General features: G+C 41.4%; 1 protein-coding gene across 1 annotated transcript; it reads right to left on the reverse strand.

Moving 5' to 3' along the window:
• Window positions 1–7,836: 7,836 nt before the first annotated feature.
• On the reverse strand, window positions 7,837–20,830 carry TIGAR (TP53 induced glycolysis regulatory phosphatase). The gene is made up of 6 exons (XM_040596308.1): window positions 20,725–20,830; window positions 18,697–18,734; window positions 15,938–16,059; window positions 12,326–12,403; window positions 9,754–9,864; window positions 7,837–9,322 (listed from the first exon to the last, which is right to left on the reverse strand). Exons 1-6 carry the CDS (start codon window positions 20,754–20,756, stop codon window positions 8,864–8,866), a joined length of 840 nt encoding a protein of 279 aa, XP_040452242.1. The 5' UTR covers window positions 20,757–20,830; the 3' UTR covers window positions 7,837–8,863.
• Between the last annotated feature and the right edge of the window lie 379 nt (window positions 20,831–21,209).

A 21,209-nucleotide genomic window follows, 5' to 3' on the forward strand; every position in this document is an offset into this window, starting at 1 on the left:
TATTATAGAGACTATTTCCTTTTATAAAAGTACCAATAAACTTTTCTTTCTCACCAAATGGTGGATTCTGCATCATCTGTTCAAGCTCCCCATTCCAGAAGGACTTGAATAAACAAATAGCACCAGCTGTGTCCAAAAATTTTTGTGTCGCACTCTCCCCTGTGATTTCCAGCCTCGTAGGTTGCAGCTTCCTGGCTGTTTCACACACCACAACCATTAAAGTTCTGTGCAAGATAATAAGAAAAACAAAGTCTTAGCAGGACTAGACTGACCACGAAGGGATTGTCACCTCTACTGGGAAACTTCTTCTTCAACCCAAAAGCAACGGAAAACCACTGGTCTAGCAGTTCAGTCCTGCTGGTAAATATTTGTGATCCTGGCCCCAAGATCTTAGGGTAAAAGATACACAGTAAATTACCATTACTGCTCATACAAAATATTCTAAGTCCATTCCTGGGGCTATGCCACGGCTCTGTTTTGCAGCAGACAGTCACAGACTGGTTAAGTTGCAGATACCATTGTCGCAGCTCTTTCCCGCAATGGTCCCCAGGCCCACCAAGGCCCAGCAGAGAGCTGCAAAACGGCAAGTGCCCGTGGGTCTGACAGATCCCCTCGCAGCTCCCCCTCACCACAGATACTCTGTGGAGCTCTGTCATAGTCAGTAGCATCATTTGCATCTGCTATGGCACCAGCATCAGCATCAAGAGAAGCATGATATCACCACCAGGTACCACAGTACTGTTGCACTTTGTGGGCGAGAGGACAGTGGTCTTCAGTGGCAGGGTGATCAGGTAGGTGGGGAACTCTCTTCTGCAAGATCCCTTTCTCCTCCCATTGCTAAAGTTTAGGTTCGTGGACTTCAAAGGGGGAAGAAGCACAGCAGGAACGTGCGAAAGAATTGAAGCATATGAGAAACTTAATAGATGCCAAGGCATCATAAAAACATCAGCGGGTATCTTTTAGTCTGCCACACACTCAGTACTACTTTGAGGCTGTTCAAACTCATTTAGAGTAAGCTACGCACAGTGAAATAAGAAGAAAGCATGCTGTGGAGCCACCACGGCCCCAGCGACCTCTCTCTGCCACCTCTCTTTCCAAGAACAGGGCAAACACAAAGGTTTGTTCAGTTGTCTCTCCTTGCCCAGGAAACTCGCTCTGTTGTGATCTGAAGCTGCAACTGGATCTTAAAACAAGGAAAAGTGCTGAAAAAGAGGAACAATGCAGATACAGCTGTTTTATGGATCATGTGGTATGATTAGAAATAATTTCTGAGACCATTTTCTCCATGCATTAACTGAAATAAAACCACCAAACATCTGCAAGGTACCTTAGCACAGCACTGGAGGCGACAGCATGGATGACAACGGTAAAGGACAATCAGAGAAATCCAGACTGCCTGTTCCTAGTGTCTGTCTAAAAGCAGACACCTCCTAAAAAAAGGACCTGATCCCCATGTCTAGGTTAAATTCTGGGAAATGCAACCAAAAAGTGAAGTGACTCTTTTTCTAGGAGCGTTTGTAAATAGTGACATTAAAGAACAGCAGTTGAATAGGAGGGTGAGTGGACACTCTTCAAGGACACCTCAAAAGGTTGAATTCATCCTTGTTTATTTATTCACCAAACACAGAAAGCTTTATCAATTAACTCTTTTAGCCCACATTGCTACAAAAGACAAGCAGAGAGATGCACTGCATGTAAACTGGTCCATGTATGTACACAGCTGAACATTTTTTTGTCAATTCATTTTTCAGTTTTCATTTCTAGGGTAGACCGAAAAAAAGAAAGTGAAATATTCCCTACTCGTTCTCCCAGAACCAACCACTCAATTAACACCAATTCCTGGATCTATTGGTAAGAGGAAATCTTTTACAAAATGCTGTTGGTGTTTATCTTAATAACTCAAGGGGTTTGTTTGATTTAACCCAGGTCATTGTTTCCCCTTTTCAAGGTGGAGTTACATTTTTCAGCTCCTCCTCGAAAGCAGCCAGAATTACACATAGTGTTGCAGGTGAGACCTCATCAGTGCTTGTACAACGGCGTTCATGACTCCTTGCCTTGGCCACAGACACTTTTCAGGATCAGGCTTGTCTTTCTAAATGCAACAACACCAACTACCCATAATTAAAATAATTTTAATATATTTTTTAATTTAATCTACCTATTTATAAAATATATTTTACCATAAATAAAATATAAAGTAGGTTATTAATATTATATATAATTTTACTATGTGATAAAATATTATATATAATAAAATGAATATTAAAAATTAAAAAGGTTAATATTATCCCAGGTTATTCTCCTCCTTTATGGTATTCAAGAATTATCTTCCAGCTTGTAGAGGACATTCATGTCGTTGGTATCAAGGTGCCTAAGCATGCAGTCCATGGTAGGTAGTTTCATGCCACATCTTTCACTCCTCAAATTCATCATTTCTTTCTCTGTGCGATATTCTGACCCACATAGTTATTGCTGATGCTTCCTCGCTAACATTTTCACATTCCAATATTTTTATTCAGTCATTACAAAAAAGTTGTCCCATGAGGAACTTAAATACTAACTTTACTCCAGCTCAGTGCTTGACCTTGGATGGTACTACCTACTTATATGCCCATAAATTGCTTGTGTACCTACTTCACCTTTTTTTTTTTTTTTTCCCTAGTAAATTTGATCTTTTCCAGTTGAGCTGACGGTTTCCATTATGGCAGTGTCAAGTGTTCAATTAAAATTCACCTAGATCATACTCCACTATATTTCCCTTGCCTAGACATCAGTTATTTCATTAAAGAACTATCAGTTTAATCTAGTGTGAACTACTTAGGGTAAAACCTCATCTAATTACATTCCAGGTTGCATTTACTTCTCTTATCTGTAATTACTTCTCCTTCAGAATTTGTTCTAAAGCTGTGAATATTATTAAGGTCAAACTATCAGTTCTGTAAGATTGCTTTTTCCTCTGTTCTCAAATAAAAAATCTTTTATTTCCTATTCTCTAGTCATACGGTTCCACACCCAACTTGACAAATCTATTTAAAATACTTGCTTACGGATATGTAATTTTAGATGTGCTTTTGGGATTCTGGGATAAAGATTAGTCATTTCCCCTGACAGAGGCGTATTAAATTCTTTAATTCTTGGCTTTAAATGTGGTATTTTCCCTGTCCTCATTCCCATTATCCATCCTCTTTTACCCTTGTGTTCAATACTGCTGTAAATGAAGTAATTCATTTCGGGGATGTAATTTAAGACTACCTAATTTCTGTTCCATCCACAGAATGCAACATTTCTGACACTCCATTCCTTGTTCTGTATTTTGCCACACACGTATCTCAGGATGGTTTTGCTACTTATTTTGCAAATTCTCATCATTTCATACCTAAGATGCAATGTTATATAGGATATAACTTAATTTCTACTCCTTATAGGCCCTTTTCTCAGAATCAGAAACTCACTGTGAGATGATTATTTATCTAGTCAGGCCTAGAGGCTCCCCCCTGTAATTTTTGCCTGTTTGGGATGTAACTTCTAAATAATTTTTACATCTCTGATTTAAACAAGCAAAGCTTTCCCCCCTTTCTTCCATATGAAGTCCATTTAAGGCTCTCAAGCACAGCTGACCTTATTAACTAATTTTGTGAATCTTAAGTATAGCTGACCTTATTAAACTAATTCTGTGACTCTTGAGTATAGCTGACCTTATTAAACTGATCTTGTGATTCTTGCCCTTCTGAAATAAAACCTTCTTTATTACCTCAACTTTTAGCTTAAGCACATTCACTTTTCAATAGCTAGCTCTTCCAAAATATATTCATGACTTATCACAGATGAGTCTAGCACGTCACCGCTCCTCACAGTTCAGCTAGGGCTTGATCAACCAACTGGGCGCCAGAGGGAAAAAGCATCACATCCAGTTACGCCCCAAAAGGGGGTCTGCCGGGACCTCGGGCGCATTCCTGTGGGGACCAGCAATCGCCTAGGCATGGTTTGTGCTTTTACCCTGGTATCCTCCTGTGCCGATATTCTCAGGGCCCCCGTTGTCGTTCTCTGATTGTGCTTTCAGGGGCCCCACCGCCAGCTTCTGGCAGTCAGGTAGGGCATCTGCAGGCTCACACAGGGCTCCCTGCGGGCCAGCAAACCCCAGAGAGGTTTGCAAGTGACACTAGAGCTATCTCAGCAGAAAGACCTGCCCGAACAGCCTTGGATTTGCCACGCACAAACAGATCATCCACACAGCGGGTTTGCCATATCCATGGATGTCAGGGAAACAGCTCACGTACTGTGCGCTGATTCGTGCTCATGCAGCTGCCATTTGCCTGGATTACATATCCAAAAACCTCAGGCTCATGGCCAAAGCCCTCAAAAGAGGGACACATCTGGGGAAAATCTGACATATTTCAGGTCCAGGCATGTGGGCTGTGTGTGGATCTGAGGCAGACTCATGAAATACCAAAAGCTTGGATAGAGAACGCATCTGATCTAAATTCTGTACTTAAAACTGGGGGCAGGGGGGAGGAAAAAAACCAAACCGAAAACTCCTCCTATTGTGAAGACAGGGCTATGTCTGGAAAACATAAACCCAGCTGAGAACTGTGGGAATACAGCAAATATCCTGAAAAAGGGCTGATACATTAGAGGAAGGAAACTGTGATACTATCAGAGCACTCTGCCAAAGTGCATGTCTGATGCCTGCTAGACATTTAGCAGACCTGCCAGGAGATGATGGCGGTGGAGCCAAAATTGAGGAACAAGTGTGCTACCATGCAGGGAACTGAACTCCTCTTTGTCTCTCCTGACACCTTTTCCAAATCAAGGCTGGCCTGGTAAAGCACTGCTTAAACATGAACAACTTCATCAAAGGATGGCACAACTCCCCTACCTTCCGAAGCATCGCTTTTAGGGGAGCAGGATTCCACTGGACTAGTCAGCAAAAGATGACATTAGCATAGAAAGGAGGGGACTGAGTTTCCTCTTGATCTTGGTAATCCCCAAAGTCACCTTTTCTTCTCCTACGCAGCTGAGAAAGTCTGTCAAGTCAGCTTTTATTTTAACTTTCACCATTTTAAAGATAATTTTAAAGTACACATTGGTTCTCTCAGATCTGACTACGGGCCATTATGTGGGCAAGCTGAGACGTTTCTAACATTTATTTCAGCACTATTTTCCTACAAGGGTATTCAAAAGGAATGTACCAGTTTCTTATCATTTGGAATTCTTATCATCTTGGTAATGTGTTTAACAGCTCGATCTGCTTTCACAGCCTCTCTTACATCTTGGCAGCTACTGCTGAAAATCCACCCTGTAGTTAAGGCCCTGTCTCCTGCTGCTAATTAGAGATTGGCATTTCACAAGGACAAAACATTTCATTGCCCACTACTGAGTAATCCCTCAAATATTTATGTTCTGTTACTATTCCTAACAGAACCATCTATAACTGCAGCTCTCCTTCCCCATGATCCCAATAAACTGGTACGGAATTACTGTACAAATGTACAAGAGATACTTTATTAAAGGAGAAAGAAGAAAGATTTCATTTCCGTGTCGATTTAAAGACTTAAAAAGACCAGTACTACACATAGACCTAAAGAAAAAAGGCTTTACAATTAACTTCAGAAGCTTCCAAAATTACAGATTTACTTTTTAACACATAGAGAAGCTTACATCAGATATAACAAAGGTGAAATGAAAAGTTTAACCGTATCAGGGCAGGCTATAAGATCACCTAGGCCAGTATCTTGTTTCCAGCAATGTCAAGTGCAGAGACACAAGGAAAGAATACAACAGGGCAACTGCAGAACACGCTTAACTGCTGCTACTGCCCCAGCCACTGGCAGAAGCGTTTGCACCAATTTAGCCTTACCTTACAAAGCCTTCATCAGGAGATTCTGGCTCATAAATTTTTGATTGAAAAATGTTACTTTGTTAACATTGGAGCTGTTTAGGAAGCTTGAACAGTTTGACCCTTTGGTGTTTTTCACTATTGTACCATCAGTTTGCCCTACGTAAGAGTTAACTTAAGATGAAAGAATCTGTTAACACTAACTTAAAGAAAACCATCATAAAGACAGGTTTCTTAGGATGGGTCTAAATTTTCCACCTACAAATACATCAAAGAAGGTAAAGGACATTACAGAGGGAGAGTCAAAAATCCTTATGGGAAGAGTATTACCCAAGAAGTGGCAAAGCATTTACCAAATAAGTAGATGTTCCCATAAGATATTTACCTCATCAGCAAGAACACAATGTTAATTAACCTGCTTGAGGGTAGGCGAGAAAACAAAAAGGTTTTTAAACTAAGGATACAAATCACTAGCGTCTTTTGAAATATTTGAAAAAAGTTACTGACTTACAGAGGAAAACACATTAGGTGTCCACTCATTTTCTAGCTGATGAAGGATGCGCATTTTCAACTTGGTCACTCTGGATGGAATGACCGGCAAAATTCAGGACATGGCAATTGCAGAGAAGTTCAAGCTATTTAAGGCACCAACAGGATAGTCTCCTGCTATGTAACTAGCCTTCCTGAAATAAACAGGCGCTACCAGGCACAAGCAAATTAAGAACGAGCTCCCATCCTACCCTCTGCCATTAACCCTGTTAGTAGTCACAATTAAAAGCACTTTTCTACCTTCTTTGGCTGTGATCACCAATTTAGTACTCAGGAGCCCTCCAGGAAGACACATTTCATAAGAAGCTTGAGGAGCCTGTGCAAAAGCCCACATTCCCATTTCTCCTCCTATGTACAAAACTTCATTCCTTTAGCGTATTAAAGAAGGAATTACTTGTGAAAAGGAGCTATGGACACTTCTAAACAAGTCTTGAGCACTTCCTCCAGCTACCACTGTCATCTCTGTTCTCGTGATTTGAAACAGGCCCTTTTTAATTTCACAAATACAAACTGACTGTTTGGGTGGTATTCGCACATAATGTCAGTAACTGTTGGCTACCAAGGATTTTTCCAGTTGGCTGGTTTTCTCAAAAAAAAATTTACTTATTTTCTAAACATTTTATTGTGACTGTTTGAATTCAGAATTTTTTTCTTCTGAATAGCACTGGAAAACTTTGCTTAAGAATACCTTTGTTTAGAGCAAAGACTGCTTACATCAAATTAAACTTGAAATAAAGCCATTTTGACTGAAGCTTGGTTTTATGTTCCTGAGAAATCTTAAGTTTCCCAGGATTCTGTATTATGAGGATTTTGTGCTTGCTGGAAAACCCCTAGTCATAAAACTTCACCCAGATTCAGCTGTACATTTACGAACTGTTTCATACAGGGAAAGAGAAGCCATAACGAAGTAGCTTTCCTTTATATCTGTAAAGAAAGGAAGCCAGCTGATCAGCAAGTAACGAGTTTAGCCTACTGATGCCCAAGTTCAGTATAAAACTCCAATTTAAATTCGTAAGGGTGTCCAGTCCTTCACATTATATATGTGTTAGAGGCTGAAAGACTAATCCTCGCTGACACCAGTTACTAGTATCCATTTTTTAAACATCAGGGAAGATGCTTTCCTCTCTATGGGCTACTAGTAGTTTAAAGTACACAGGACAGAATGTGTTTTAAACATTACAAAAAATTAAACCTTCGGTCAAAGAGTTCATTTTGTACAGTTGCAAGCAATTCAAGTATGTCCTTAACATTTTAACATCACTAAGGGGTTCTTTCAGGTAAAAGTCAGGATAGCCCTGGTCCACCAAACCAAAAAAGGGCTCTTTTCCATAGTAAGAGATCAGTCTGGTTTTTTTCAGAAAACAAATGAAAGTTACATGATCTGAGCAAAGCTTCATAGAGTAATATTAACGAAGATTTTTACCTCAAAAGAAATACAGACAAAATGAGAGTTCTATTCAGGAGCCTTTAATTTTTATTATTTCTTTTAACAGGCTTAAAATATGCAAATGAACAAAAAGTATGTGGCTATTATAAATAAGAAACCAGATAAGCTTACACAGTAACACTACAAACACCCCAGTGGGGAAAGAATGCAGTATTAACAGCAACTATAAGCCATCATCAAGCAATCAAACTTGCCTACTCTAGGCAAAACCATCCATCCATCAAATGTATGATTGCCATTGACAGAAGGATTCTAGTCTGGTACAACTCACCCTACTGATAAGGTTCCTCTTCAGAAGAGACACCATTATTTCAACTGTGCGTGCACAAGGCTCCTCACCCTGCTTACAGTTAAAAATAAATACTTTATGTTTGTGTACAGTGCTCTTCAACAGAGGTCTCAACGTCACTAACCATTTCTTACAAAACACTCCTGCGAGGTAGGCATATCATCATCACCATTTTACAAATGGAAAAGAGATTTGCCCAGAGTCTCACAGCTATTTAGTACCAGAGCCAGGAACGCACCCCCTGCTCTGTACCAAATGTTTTCCACTAGGCAATGCTCATTCTTAGGTTATACTATTGCATTCAAAAAAAGTTATTTTAAGACAACATGTATGTTTAATATTACAATATAGCATTTTTTTTAAAAAAAAGAATACAGTACAGCTCATCTTTGAGGTACCATTCCTCTCCTCTCCCCAACTTTTTTACCTGGAGATAACCAAAATAATTATGACTAATGAAAAGAAGTTTTTAAAAATATGCACTGTAGAGGCAGATATGCAAGTGACTGGAAGCATTCTGTTTCTGTTCATAAAGAACATTTGTGTTATTTCTCTAGTGCCAACTTATATTGGGTATCAGGCCCATGCAAATCATGTTATTTTAAGATTGATAAGCAGCTGCATGTCTTCATCTTTTGCAGTTTAGTGTCAGTAACTCCAGTCAATCCCAGTAATTACTACAGATACCTTTCCCAAGCTTAGCATAACAGTGATTTTAAACCCACTGCCCTTACAAAGACTCTTAAAACATTTTTTCAGCTACACATTCAGCTCCTACATCCACTAAGTGAGAGTCTTGATTAAGACAAACACATGTGACTTCAGGTTTTAACAAATTTCCATTTTCAAGTTTTATAACAAAGTGACTAACGCCTGTGTTGGGACTGACAGAAGACAACTGAGACTTTGTTAAATCTGTTGGTAAAGTACAGTTGAGATCCGAAACAAAATAACCAAGCCAGTTCCTCATGTAGGCTCCATGACTCACCACTAATATATTGGCATCTAATATTTTAGAGGCTCCACCGTTATCAGAGCTATGTTCTGCTTCACTGCAGTGGTCTGTCCAAGGGAAAACTAACGGTTCTTCAGATGTTCCTGAGCTTCTGCTGGCAGCACCATGCGTGTCTTGCTCCTTCTGTTCCAATTCAACCACTAGCTGACACAGAAATTCAAAAAAATCCCTTGCACGTTCTCTTACCTAAAGAGAAGGGGCAGAAGAGTACATTGTGAAGAATGCAAGAGACTTCAGCTTTTAGAAGTCTGAGATACAATTATATCAGTTAAACGACAAATGCTTATCACAGGCACGTCTCAGAAATCAATGGTAAGTTACTGGATGATGTAAAAACTTCTCTGCCCTCCAAAGCCAAGGTTGACAAGTTGACAACTGCCTTGTCCTTCTGCAAATGACAGCTTCATGAGGAGTCAATCTCAAAAACAGTATTTTAATTCTAAAGAGATTCCCTACTTGGCAGCCACTATAATCAGGTCAAGTAGTGTCTTTAGCTTGGAAAACAACTACCTTCAGTTGAGCTAAGCTGCCAGTAAGATGTTCCTAAGTACACAACAGCTGTATCTGCACTGATAAAATGGCCTAGAAAGTAGGGCACAAATAAATAAATACCATACTTCATCCAGTGTTTCTCCTCCAGAAGGCGTGAATGAAGGACACTGCTCTCCAGCAGCCTTTGCCATAGCCTTGAGGTCAGTCAAAGGCCTTCCTTCTGCAACACCGTATTTCTGTGAGAGGCAAGTCATGAAGAGCATGTTTAGCAAGACGTATCAAGTCTCCAGTACCACTTCCAACGTGAGCATCTCCTAACAGCTTTGTTTTCTTGGATTCTCATGTATAATGCGCAGGCTTAACTACCTTTTAAATTTTATCCCAATACTGGGGGAGAAGGTATCTTTGTATCTGCTATTTAAGTTTAAAGTATATATATGAAGTGTATATATATACCTGCTGGGTAGAGAAACGCATTAAAAGCTACATCTCATTAAAGTACTAACATTCAAAACACTACCTTCAGCCGCATCTTGGCTTTGAGATTTTTTTCCCCTCTACATTTTTGACACTCATTCTTAGCACACAAAATTAAAGTGTGTTTTTAAATGAGGTTACATTCCAAACACCTCTATATGTAGCTGTTCACATGAGGATAAACTCCATTTACTTTGCATTTGCAGAAAAACTACAGGGAATTAATTGTTGCAAGTAAGAAACAAGCATTTTCTCTACAGACCTTTGAAATCTCCATAGCAAAGGAGCCCATTTTAAACTCAGATTTTTTTTATAAAGACAAAAGAAAAACAAAAAAACCCAAAGGATGAAACACCACAAGTACCCTAACTATTAAAAATAAACAATAAGGCCACCTCCCACCTTTCAGGACATACATTACTGCTGTGGACAGTGTTTTCAGAAAACAAGAACGGCAAAAAAGATCTTACAAACATATGCTAATGGACTCAGAGAATATGCAATTAACTTTCTTCAATGACACACTTATTCATACACAAGAAGGAGTAGTAAGAATCCATATATACCAGCTAGTTAGTCTGGATAATTAGAAGTCACATTATAAAACACAGTATTTATCATCTGTAATGTACATCCATCTTGTAAATTACTTGGATGTGCATTGTAATTTTTGATCTGGAAGATCTTTCCAAGGCAACTCTCCAACAATGGGAAAAGAGATTAATACTTCTCCCTCTAGAGATTAATACTTTACTACTGCTAACAGATGAAAAATATATTCAAGTGGAAAGCTTTAGTCTTCCTTGGAACATCTGAAGACAGTGAAAACGCTGTGGTTATGATGAGTATTTTGAGAAAGTATGAGCTGATACAATACTGTCAAACACCTGGTTACACACATTCCAGAAATCCAGACGTTGATGACTAGGATATAGACACATACTCATTACTGAAGCTTTCTGACTTCTATGTCACTATCCACTTGCTGTGGATATGCAATTAGATGCCATAATCATTATTATGGTTTTCAGAATGCACCGAAACACATTTACTTCAGCTTCTCAATCCCCTTCTCTAAAGCAAAATATTGACAGTTTTGGAATACTAAGAAAGAAATGAAGAAATAAGTGCTCTGAAGCTGCTGAAAATTAAATTCTAATCTTAAAGATTTTTCCAGACAGATTCTCTCATGAAAGGCATGAGAGAATAAAACTTGCTGAATAGGGTCAATGATATAAGTTCTTTTAAAGGACATTACTACTTTTCATGCAATTCAAACTTAATTCCAGTTATCCAGAGCAGTTTACAACCTGTGGCCTGCAGACGCTGTATTGGCATTTCTATACTTCCATACAAACACCATGAAAGGCGGCGGGGGGGAAGTGTAACAGAGTGCTAAGATTATTCTTTCTAAAATTCTGTATCATGAACCGTAGCATTTTTCAAAAACATCAGATGGTAAAGCAATTGAAGAACTGGGAGGCATTTGACTTGCTGGTTTCAGGGTAAGAATTGGAATTTGACAGAGAAAGAAGATCCAGACAGGAAATGCTACAATCATGTTCTGCTCCATAAACATTTATTTGCCCGCTGGCCATATGCCATCTGACTTGGGGTTTTGTAGCATTTCCTTAGTTAAAATTCAGCTGACACTCTAAGTACAACACCTGAAGGGTGATTCGTATTAGCAGAAACAGCCAGCATCTGAGGTTTTTTTTCTGATCAAGACATACTTAAAACAAGATGTACAATTACGCCTGTTACCAGGCAGAGAGGCTAATCAGGAAAGCAGATTGTATCATGCACAGCAGAAAGCTTTCCAGTATCTTTGTGCAAATTAAAAGGTATAAACAGCTAAAAAGCCAACATCGCGTTGTGCCATCAGGCTAGAGAAGGAGTATCTTTAACTCTTGATATATGGGGTTAGAAAACAGAGCTAAGCTTTTTATTACATTTAAGATAATTCCTTTTATATGTAAATATTACTTAAATCACTAAAGCATCACAGTTACAGCACTAATCACTAAATTCTGGCTTTGCTTCACAATTGTGTGAACAATTTATACTACCTGATGTGAAGAGTTCAGTTTTCCGCGATTAAAACCACATCAAACAGTGCTCTCCATTGTTAAATTCACCACTCAACAGGCCGCGATATCCACGAGCAGTAAATTACATTTTCAATTTTTCAGTATCAAAACAAACTCTTTTGGCACTTACTCTTTCTCGAAGTCTTGCATCATACTTGATTTCCAAATCTCTGCAAAACTTATTTTTTCCTAGAATTGTGGCAGCAGTCTAAAAAGTGAATATACAGTTGCATCAATGACCTGTTTTCTCATGGGATAGCTAGACCATCCTACACCACCACAGCCAATGATTAGTAGTACCCAACAACCCAAAGGAAAAATATAAAAAGTTGTTCAGCTAGTAGTCTCTGTCAGAACTGGATACGTGGCCTGTGTCAGGCCACAAAAGATGCAATACTCTGATAGTTCTTTCACAACTCAAAGTCCATTACAGCTGAAAACATTTAGCACCCACAAAAGGTGGGCAGCAAGACACGGCAGCAGCAGGATTTACCAGGATAAAACCCACATCTTCTCTTGAGTATACTGCCACTCACAAAGCAATCATGCTGACACATTCTTTACATGCAGTACATGAGTCAGACTCACTAGCAGTATGTTCCTAAAACCTGATCAGTTAATCTGATTGCAAAAAACATAGTATCTAACAAATGAAATTACCTTCTAGCAAGTGGCTACTTAATGCACCTCAGAAATCAAATACTCAAAGCAGTTAAAAGCCAGGAGGCTGGCAACATACTGAAGTGTCAGCCTTGGCGTTACAAGGGAAAAATGCACTGGATGACACACTTGGGGGGAAAAAAAAATCATCCAACTTACTGTATTCACCTGCCTTTTGGTAGTATGACCGAGAGAGAGAAAACCCAAAGGGCTTAGTTCACTTTTAACAATAGTCTGGATGTCTGGAGTTGTGTGCTATTTATCTTTTTTTCTTCCAAGGAAATGTGATTTTGGTGGTGCAGGGTAGAGAAGACAACTATCAAGAGGAAATTCTGGTATCGCTTTAGAAAAAATATTATCTTATACAGGCTCTAGCATGTTGGCTATTACACACCTGGTCTGGCTGCCACAGCCAGTAACGGGAACTAAAGGACAGCTAACCTGCAGCTGTTCTGATATGCACCAAAGCACAAAGACTGTACTGGATTCACAGACAGCTTTGACTGGTAATACCTGCTGGAAGTCTTGTGCAAATGTCCACATCCAATTGAACTGACATTCATAGAATTAATTTTGAAAAGGCTCATTGGATTCTGGCACACAAAAAGCTGCCTTGTTGTATTAACAAGATTTTATGACCTATTTAATGTATTGCTTAGGAAAGGCTTTATGTTGCAACTTTAAATTTCTGCCACAGGGTAACGTCAAAATTCAGATAAAGTTGAATCAAATTCCTTGTATATACCAATAGCACAGTTAATTATATGATTATATCCTAAAATTACTCCAGGACTGGGATCTCGCTCACTACATGAAATAGACAACATTCACCTACTGAGCACTAGTTCATACTCTGAAGTGTAAATATTAAACGTGAAGTCTCATTTACCATGCTGAAACCAAAATACACTCTGAGGTTAACTTCCTCACACCTCTCCTACACCATCTGTTACTAGAATATCAATATGCTTCAGAAACATCACTGAATCTTCACAATACCACAGTGAGAGCAGGGATATTAGCCCCATTTTATAGATGGAAAAGAGCCTCAAAAAGATTTTTCCTCCTCAGGGCCTAGCCTGCCCCAGTCCTGAACCTACCTTCACTACTGCAGAGCTCGTACCCCAACAGCACGAGCACCTCACCGTAGGCCTCACGTTCCCCTGCAGACTTTGGTGTTAGGCTTTGTTAACATTACAAGCCTTAGGGCATTGTCCCGGTCTGCCCAACTAGTCTTTTTGTATTTTCACATTGCAGGTCTGCCTGCTCTCTTCTACGCTGCTACTTTCTGAAGCAAGTCTTGGACTCTCCCTCTCCTAGGCTTATTCTCTCAAACAGACTTCCCTGCAAAGCCTCTCTCCACATTTCCTATACCTGCTCACTCTGCATCTCCTGTAGCTCTCTGAATTCCTCCCCAGCCAGTACAACTCTCTTTGCACACATCCCTGTTTTCTCGTTTCCTGCTCAGGCTTGAACACTGAGCTGTCAGCCAGGGGCAGCAGCCAGAGGACCACATACCACTCTCCTGGTTCCAGTAACCAGTACACACCCTGCCTATAGCCGATGCAGGAGACCTTGCAAGGAAAACTAAACTTTACCACTAACAGCTTCTTTAAAAAACATTTTTTACTCTTTTGCAAGGGAACTTGTACATTCCTTTCATAGCTGAGCTATGAAGTGACAGCATAGTAAAGGACACTTCTTCATAGATTTGCAGCTGCCAGAAAAGGGAGTTCCAAGCAAATGGAAACTGCAGCTTTACACATCTTTGGAAAAGCTTCCACAAAGCTGGATAGCCTGTCAAACAAGTAACAAAACACATTTCCTTTATGCAAAGACCAAAATCAGATCTGTCTTCTACATTATGAGTGCAAATGCTTCTCATGGAAAAAGCTGTCTTTAATACAAGGAAAAAAACTATCACCTTCTCTCTCAAGTGGCTGAGCATTCAAAAACAATTCCCCTAAGGCAGGCACATAGCACAGTCTTACGAACGTTATAAAGCACTATTAACGTTTTAAAATATAATCACTGCCACTTAAAGGCAGTTATTATGCATTTTACAAATATCCAATGACTGCACTCCTCCGTCTCTCTAGTTTGTTTTCTAAGTTGTGCTGCTACAGTTTATGGGACCGTGCTGCAAAACTAATGGGCAATGTGATGATGAATATTTTAAGAAAAAAAAAAAGGGGGCGGGGTTTATGTTAGATTTTGTTGATCTGGTTTACAGCAAGGCTTCACAGACTTTTGTAGCAGGACAACAGAGCAAAAAGCAAGCAATCAGCAGGGCTATCACAAATCATTTAGTAGTTTCAATCACCTGAAGCCTACAGATCTCCTGAAATCACTGCATCAGTAACAGAAGAGAACTAAGGACAGGGCTCCCACAGGAGACACCACCTTCCTAGAACAGCTGATCTATGCCTCTACCTTTATAAGTTCTGTTTCCTTGATTTTTTTTTAGTATTTTGTAATCTTGCACATGAAATCACATGTAATCCTACTCAGCAATTAACATTTTTTCCTCTTTAATTAACCCGTTAAAATAGTGCCTCAAGGAGTGCTATTATGTTCCTGCCAAAAAATCAGCCTCTCTGTACATTTAATAACCCTTGTACTGGCTTTACAGCAGAACTTGATCTTGCCTGTATTGGTCTGCATTCCTCAGAAAAATACAGCATACAGTCACAATGCATAAGACAGTACAGTAACGCGGCAGCCAGTTTGGTTTGTTTCTTCAAAGAAAAATGGACTTCAGTCTGTGTTACTTCTAAGTCCTGATTACTCCTTTAGCAAGAACATACCCACACACCAAGTAACACCAAATACAGAAGAACACACTGCATGGCATCCTGCGAAGCAAGCTGGCCTTCATTGATTCCTAACTGAGCCGTTCTTACTAAAACATCCTTATTCATAGAGGCCTTGCTAAATTCTACACAACTCAAACTTCAGTTCTAAAGTCTATCAAAATAGCCTTTGGCTCTCCATCACTGTATTATTTTTGCATCATCAACAGCAAATAAATGGCAAATTCTGAAGCTTGTATTTACATTCAGTTGCCTCTAGAAGAACTTGCCTGCTTTGCTCGGAGGAGGTCACTTGAAAAGACATGAGTAAACTTCACGTTACTGAGAAATAAACCAGCAGCATCTGCTTGTCTGAAGCCAGTTGCAGAGAGCGGCTCATCTACTCCTTGACCTACAAAATAAAAACCCCCATCAACATTAAGACATGCAAATTTTAGATCATTTAGCAACTAGACAAGCATAACAGCAATAAAGAATCTGCTCAGTCACAATAAAATGCTTCTCCTTCAGTAACACCATCCATTAGTAAAAGTAATCTTCCCTAAATTCAGTCACACAAATTGTATGAAAAAAGGAAGTACAGGCTAGGAAGACAGAAGGACCATTACTAATGATATTTACATTAATGTATGCATGTGACAAATATAAACATAAAACAAGAGACCTACATTTTCTAAACATGAGTAGTCATTTCAAATCACTTCTCCTTTTTAGAACGGTCACTGGTAGGCTTCCTGCAAGAGGTATCTCACAACTGAAACTCTCTATATAAACAGATTTGCTGATTGTAAGGAAAAGGACAATGCAATTGAGATAGTGTTGTTGATACTAAAATATGTATACCGGGGAAAAAAACGCACATCAGGAGACTCAAGTCCTGACAACTATGAAATGCCTGCTCCTCCCCATTCCCTAACATTGACAATGCCTTGAAGAAATGAGGCAACAAGAAGGGATTTTGCGTAATACGGAAAGCAGCACACACTCTTTGCCAAAGTCAGTTTCACAAGAATTTTACAGTTGATGTAAACACAATCTGTTGTGGTCTCTTTCTGCCCCATACTCCACCTTGCACACCAACACCAATGATCTTGCAGCTGCATAGAGTGCATGTTGATGGAATAAACCTAGCTGAAAAGCAGCAACCCTTCCAAAAACTGTTTTCAGCCAAAGGAGCCTGGAAAACTAGCTGGACACAGAGCTCTAGGACCAGCACTTTGGGAATCCAGCTTGCATGAAATGGGTGTCTCCCTGTCACAGCTCAATCTCCAGGAGATCCAAGAACTGTGGCAGAGGAACAAACCTGTAACAAATTGCTATGTCCACAATTGTATCACCTATTTTACTTTTGTAGGGAGTCAAAGCAGAGAGCGTGCAATTCTCATCAGACCCAGAACAACAACAAAAAGAATTTTCACCAACCAAATGCACAATCATTTATACACTTCCAGTAGCAAAAGACAGGGCAGCAGAGGTCCAGAACATGAGTTCTGAGCACCTTGTAATTCAGCCATGCGAGACCCCAGACCCCACCACGCTGCTATAGGTCTTACACCTCTCAAAACACAAGGCAGTGTTCACTTTCTACACTGGAGGGGGGAGAGGAGCCTATTGCATGCCATTTGACCCAGAGAGCTAGGAATTTCAAAGACATCATTGGGATTTTTAAGAACATAAAGCAGGGGAAGTTGCAAGAACTGTAAATTGCAACGTCAGAAAATGTGTCTCCCTTACAGCACGCAGCATTGTATAAAGTTTACTTAATCAGAGTACAACCCCACTAGGTTCCTTGTAGCAGTGAGCCTCTGTTTTTCGACAAAAGACATCCAAGCAGCTCAGTGCTTTAAGTTCTGGGTGTACAAGTCAATAGTCATTAAGAAGTCTCATTCAAAAAGTTGTGTCTAAAGACTACCTTCCTAGAAAGAGCTGGGATTCAACAATTCGAGCATTTAAAAAGAATGTTATTCATTCTTTCTTGCTTTACTGTAGACTTTTTTTGCAAGTGACAGATTACGTTAAGGCAACATCTTCCTTTACACATGATCTTGACCTGCTTCTGTGGCTCCTTACCAACTCCCATTGTACAAACGTGCACTTGGCTGGTTCTTCACCACAGCTGCAACTCTCACTTCTCATCTGAGCCCCAGAAGCCCTTTGTCCAGGCTTCATACTACTGAGATTTACTACAGTGCTAGGGGACACTCAGTAACAGGCGCTGTGGTGCTGCTATCACTTTATTTGATTACAGGTGTGTCCTGGTTTCAGCTGAGATGGAGTTAATTATCCTCTTAGGAGCTAGTATGGTGCTGTGTTTTGGCTTTGATGTGAGACTTTTCAGTTCCTCAGGCCTTGCTAGCAAAAACACTGGAGAACCACAAGGAATTGGGAGAGGACACAGCGGGGTCAGCTAACCCGAACTAGCCAAAGAGGTATTCCATACCATGGGATGCCATGCCTGGTATGTATAGCTGGGTGACTGGCTGGGCATCGGTCGGTGGGTGGTGAGCAGTTGTGTTGTGCACCACGTGTTCCTGTCTTCCTTTCCCTCTGGATGTTACTCTTTCCCTTTTCATTATAACTGTTGCTGTCATCATTGTTATTATTGTTCTTTCACTTTTATTCTATTCTATTCTTATCTCAACCCTCAAGTTTTACATTCCTTTCCAAGTCTCCTCCCTGTCCCTCTGGGTGAGGGGGGAGTGAGCAAGCGGCCGCGTGGTACTTAATTACCAGCCAGGGTTAAATCACAACAAGGTAGCTTCCCCCCCATTTCAAAGAAGGAACTCTTCTAATACTCCTGTTGATATCAGAAATGCATCACTGTTTGTTGATATTCTGTGGAGACCAACTCAGATAGTTCTGTAAAGCTATCAAGATAATGTCCTGGCTTACAAATAAAGTCTCTTATGTTTACAATATTATTCTGCAACAATATTTAACATTTCAGTAGTTGGTTACAGGATTTTACATTTTGCAGGGAAGAATAATTTTCCATCTCTAACAAGCTAGCAGAATAACTGATACTGACCTTGCACTATCTTGTCTTTGTTGTATCTTGTTTCTCCACTGAAAAATATAAATTAAAAAAAAATTAACTTACAACAATTTTACTGAACATTCAAAAACATTATTAATACCAACAGGAAACAGCTGACTGAATATGAAAAATGAGATACAGCACAGCCTCTTTTAAAAAAAAAAAAGTATCTAAAGACTTTACAACAAAAAACTCAAAAAATTTTCAAGTAGCCAACCCCAATCATGCTGTCAATATTCACCACGACAAACCTGCCTGGAATAAAAGGATGGGAAGTAATTTCTTAAATTTATCATAAATGCAGCATAATTTATCTATTACAATTACATCTCCATGCTGGAGAGGGTGAAGCTGCAGGAAGACTCTGGAGACCTCTTAGGAAAAGCATATGCTAGCCAACTGGACCTCTGTACTTTAAAGGGAAGCCAATTCAAGAGATTATCAAAGACAGCAGCAGAGCAGGCTGCACACCTTAAAGAAACAGAGCACAGAGCTGTAGAAAAAGTGGTAGAATGGCCTTTAGGAACTAAAATATTCTACCTTGAAAACCATAACTGATGGCATGTATTTCAAGAGAAGAGCAACTAAAACCATATGCAGATTTACTTTGGAGGGAAAGATCTAACAACTAAACTTGACATGTACAAAGTTAAGCGTACTGACTTTACTGAGACTCCTCACCTGACTGAAGTATCACGTGCTTAAGTTTTTGCAGCAATAAGGCCAAGTGTGCTGCTTCCTTATTATACAGAGGGCTATCAACACTGGTGTGCTAAAGCCCTCAAAATGAGCCCCCGATAGGTAACTGATGACAGAAGTCCAGTACTTTTAAGACAAACCACCGCATTTTAGTATGCTTTAAACTCTTTCCTGCACAGGGGGCAGCAATTTAATTCTTCAGGCTCACCACATGCCATGACAGCTACTTCCAGCCTCAAAAGGAAAATGCAGCAGGATGGATGGAGTCCACCCTGCTCCCCACGAGTTGGAGGTGAGGAAAGAGCAGGATGCAGCTTCCCAAGTTGCACTAAGATAGCACAGTGGATGCAAGCACAGTCTGACTGATGAACTCCTATCCATTTCCTGATGAATGAACTGGGATCCTTCTGAAGTGTCTGCAAGAGTCCCACCTGAAGACTTCAACAAATTGTTTCTGGCTCCCATGTTTCCTAGCTGATGTGAAAGTTAGGCTGCAACCGCAGCACCAAGTCAGCAAGCAGATCCAGGTCTTTAAGGGAAGTCAATAGTAACTCTTTAACAGGAAGAAAATCAGACAGAACAGGGGGAAAAAACCCACCAAAATAACCGTTCCCTGATACTTGATCAGTGCAACTGGAGCAAAGTGTTTTAAGCTGAAGGAGAAAAAAAAAGTTTCTCTTTCATGAAAATTAAACAGTTAACTACTGTCTGCTGCAGGAGGCTGGAGCTACTTAGCCTAATTAACTACAAATCTTTGCCAATATCCCCTGCAGCTGGAAAAAAACCCTCACCCTAAGTCACAAATGCCAATTCTGGAATGTTTCACGGTAGAAATGTCAGACAACCATTCCTAAACGAGCTCTCTGCCCCACCAGAGAGCTTTTGGCAGAAAAACGGTCCTAGGAGTGAGCTCCCAAACAGCGCTTGCTGACGTTACGGATAACCCCACGCCACACCAGGGCCAAACCGTACCGCCGTGGCTTGCGCTACCCGGTTAGCCGAAGCACACCAGGCCGGGCTCACGCACCGAGCAGCTCACAGGCCTAGCAACACCCGAAGCACTAACTACACGGCCCCCGCGGGCCAAGCGCCTCCGGGCCCCGCCGCGGCCACCCCGCCGCCCCCGGGGGCCGGGCCTGGAGCCTCGCGCCCCTCACGGGGCCGCGCCCGCCACCCCTGAGGGAGCCGCGCCGCACGGACCGCCCGGGGGGGCGGAACTGCTGGCGTCACGGCACCGGAGCGGTGCGGGGGGGGGGGGCGGCAGCGGGGAGGCCGAGAAAAAGCGCAAGGCCCGGCAGCGGCGGGCACCGCGGTACTCACTGCCGGACGACGGTCAGCCCGAAGCGAACCATGGCGGAGCCTCACCCGCCGCCGCCCGCCTCCTGCCCGCACTGCGGCGCCCGGCCGCCCCGCGCCCGCCGGTGACGTCATGGCCCCGCCCCGGCACGGAGGGGAGGGGGCAGGAGGGGGAGCGCCGCGGGCCCGCGCCGGCGGCAGCGCGTCCGTCCCGGGGCAGCCCCCGCGCCGCCCCAACACGCGGTTTGTGGCCGCAAACCCCCAACACGCAGCTTGTGGCCGCAAACCCGCGTTCTGCGGGAGCGCCCCAGAAACCTCCCGGCGCTCAGCGCCGCGCAGGGGCCGCGCATCGCTCCCTCCGGGGCGGGGGGCGCAGGCCTGGGGGTAAGGGGCTGCAGCTCTCTGTGGCCGCAGGTGCGGGCAGGGCGCCCGCCCGGCCTAGAAACTTGGGTATTTGTCACATTCTGTTTAAAAATTAAAGGCATGGTGTGTGCGGTGACGCATTTTCT

Source organism: Falco naumanni, chromosome 5, assembly GCF_017639655.2.
Source record: "Falco naumanni isolate bFalNau1 chromosome 5, bFalNau1.pat, whole genome shotgun sequence".
NCBI lineage: Eukaryota > Metazoa > Chordata > Aves > Falconiformes > Falconidae > Falco > Falco naumanni.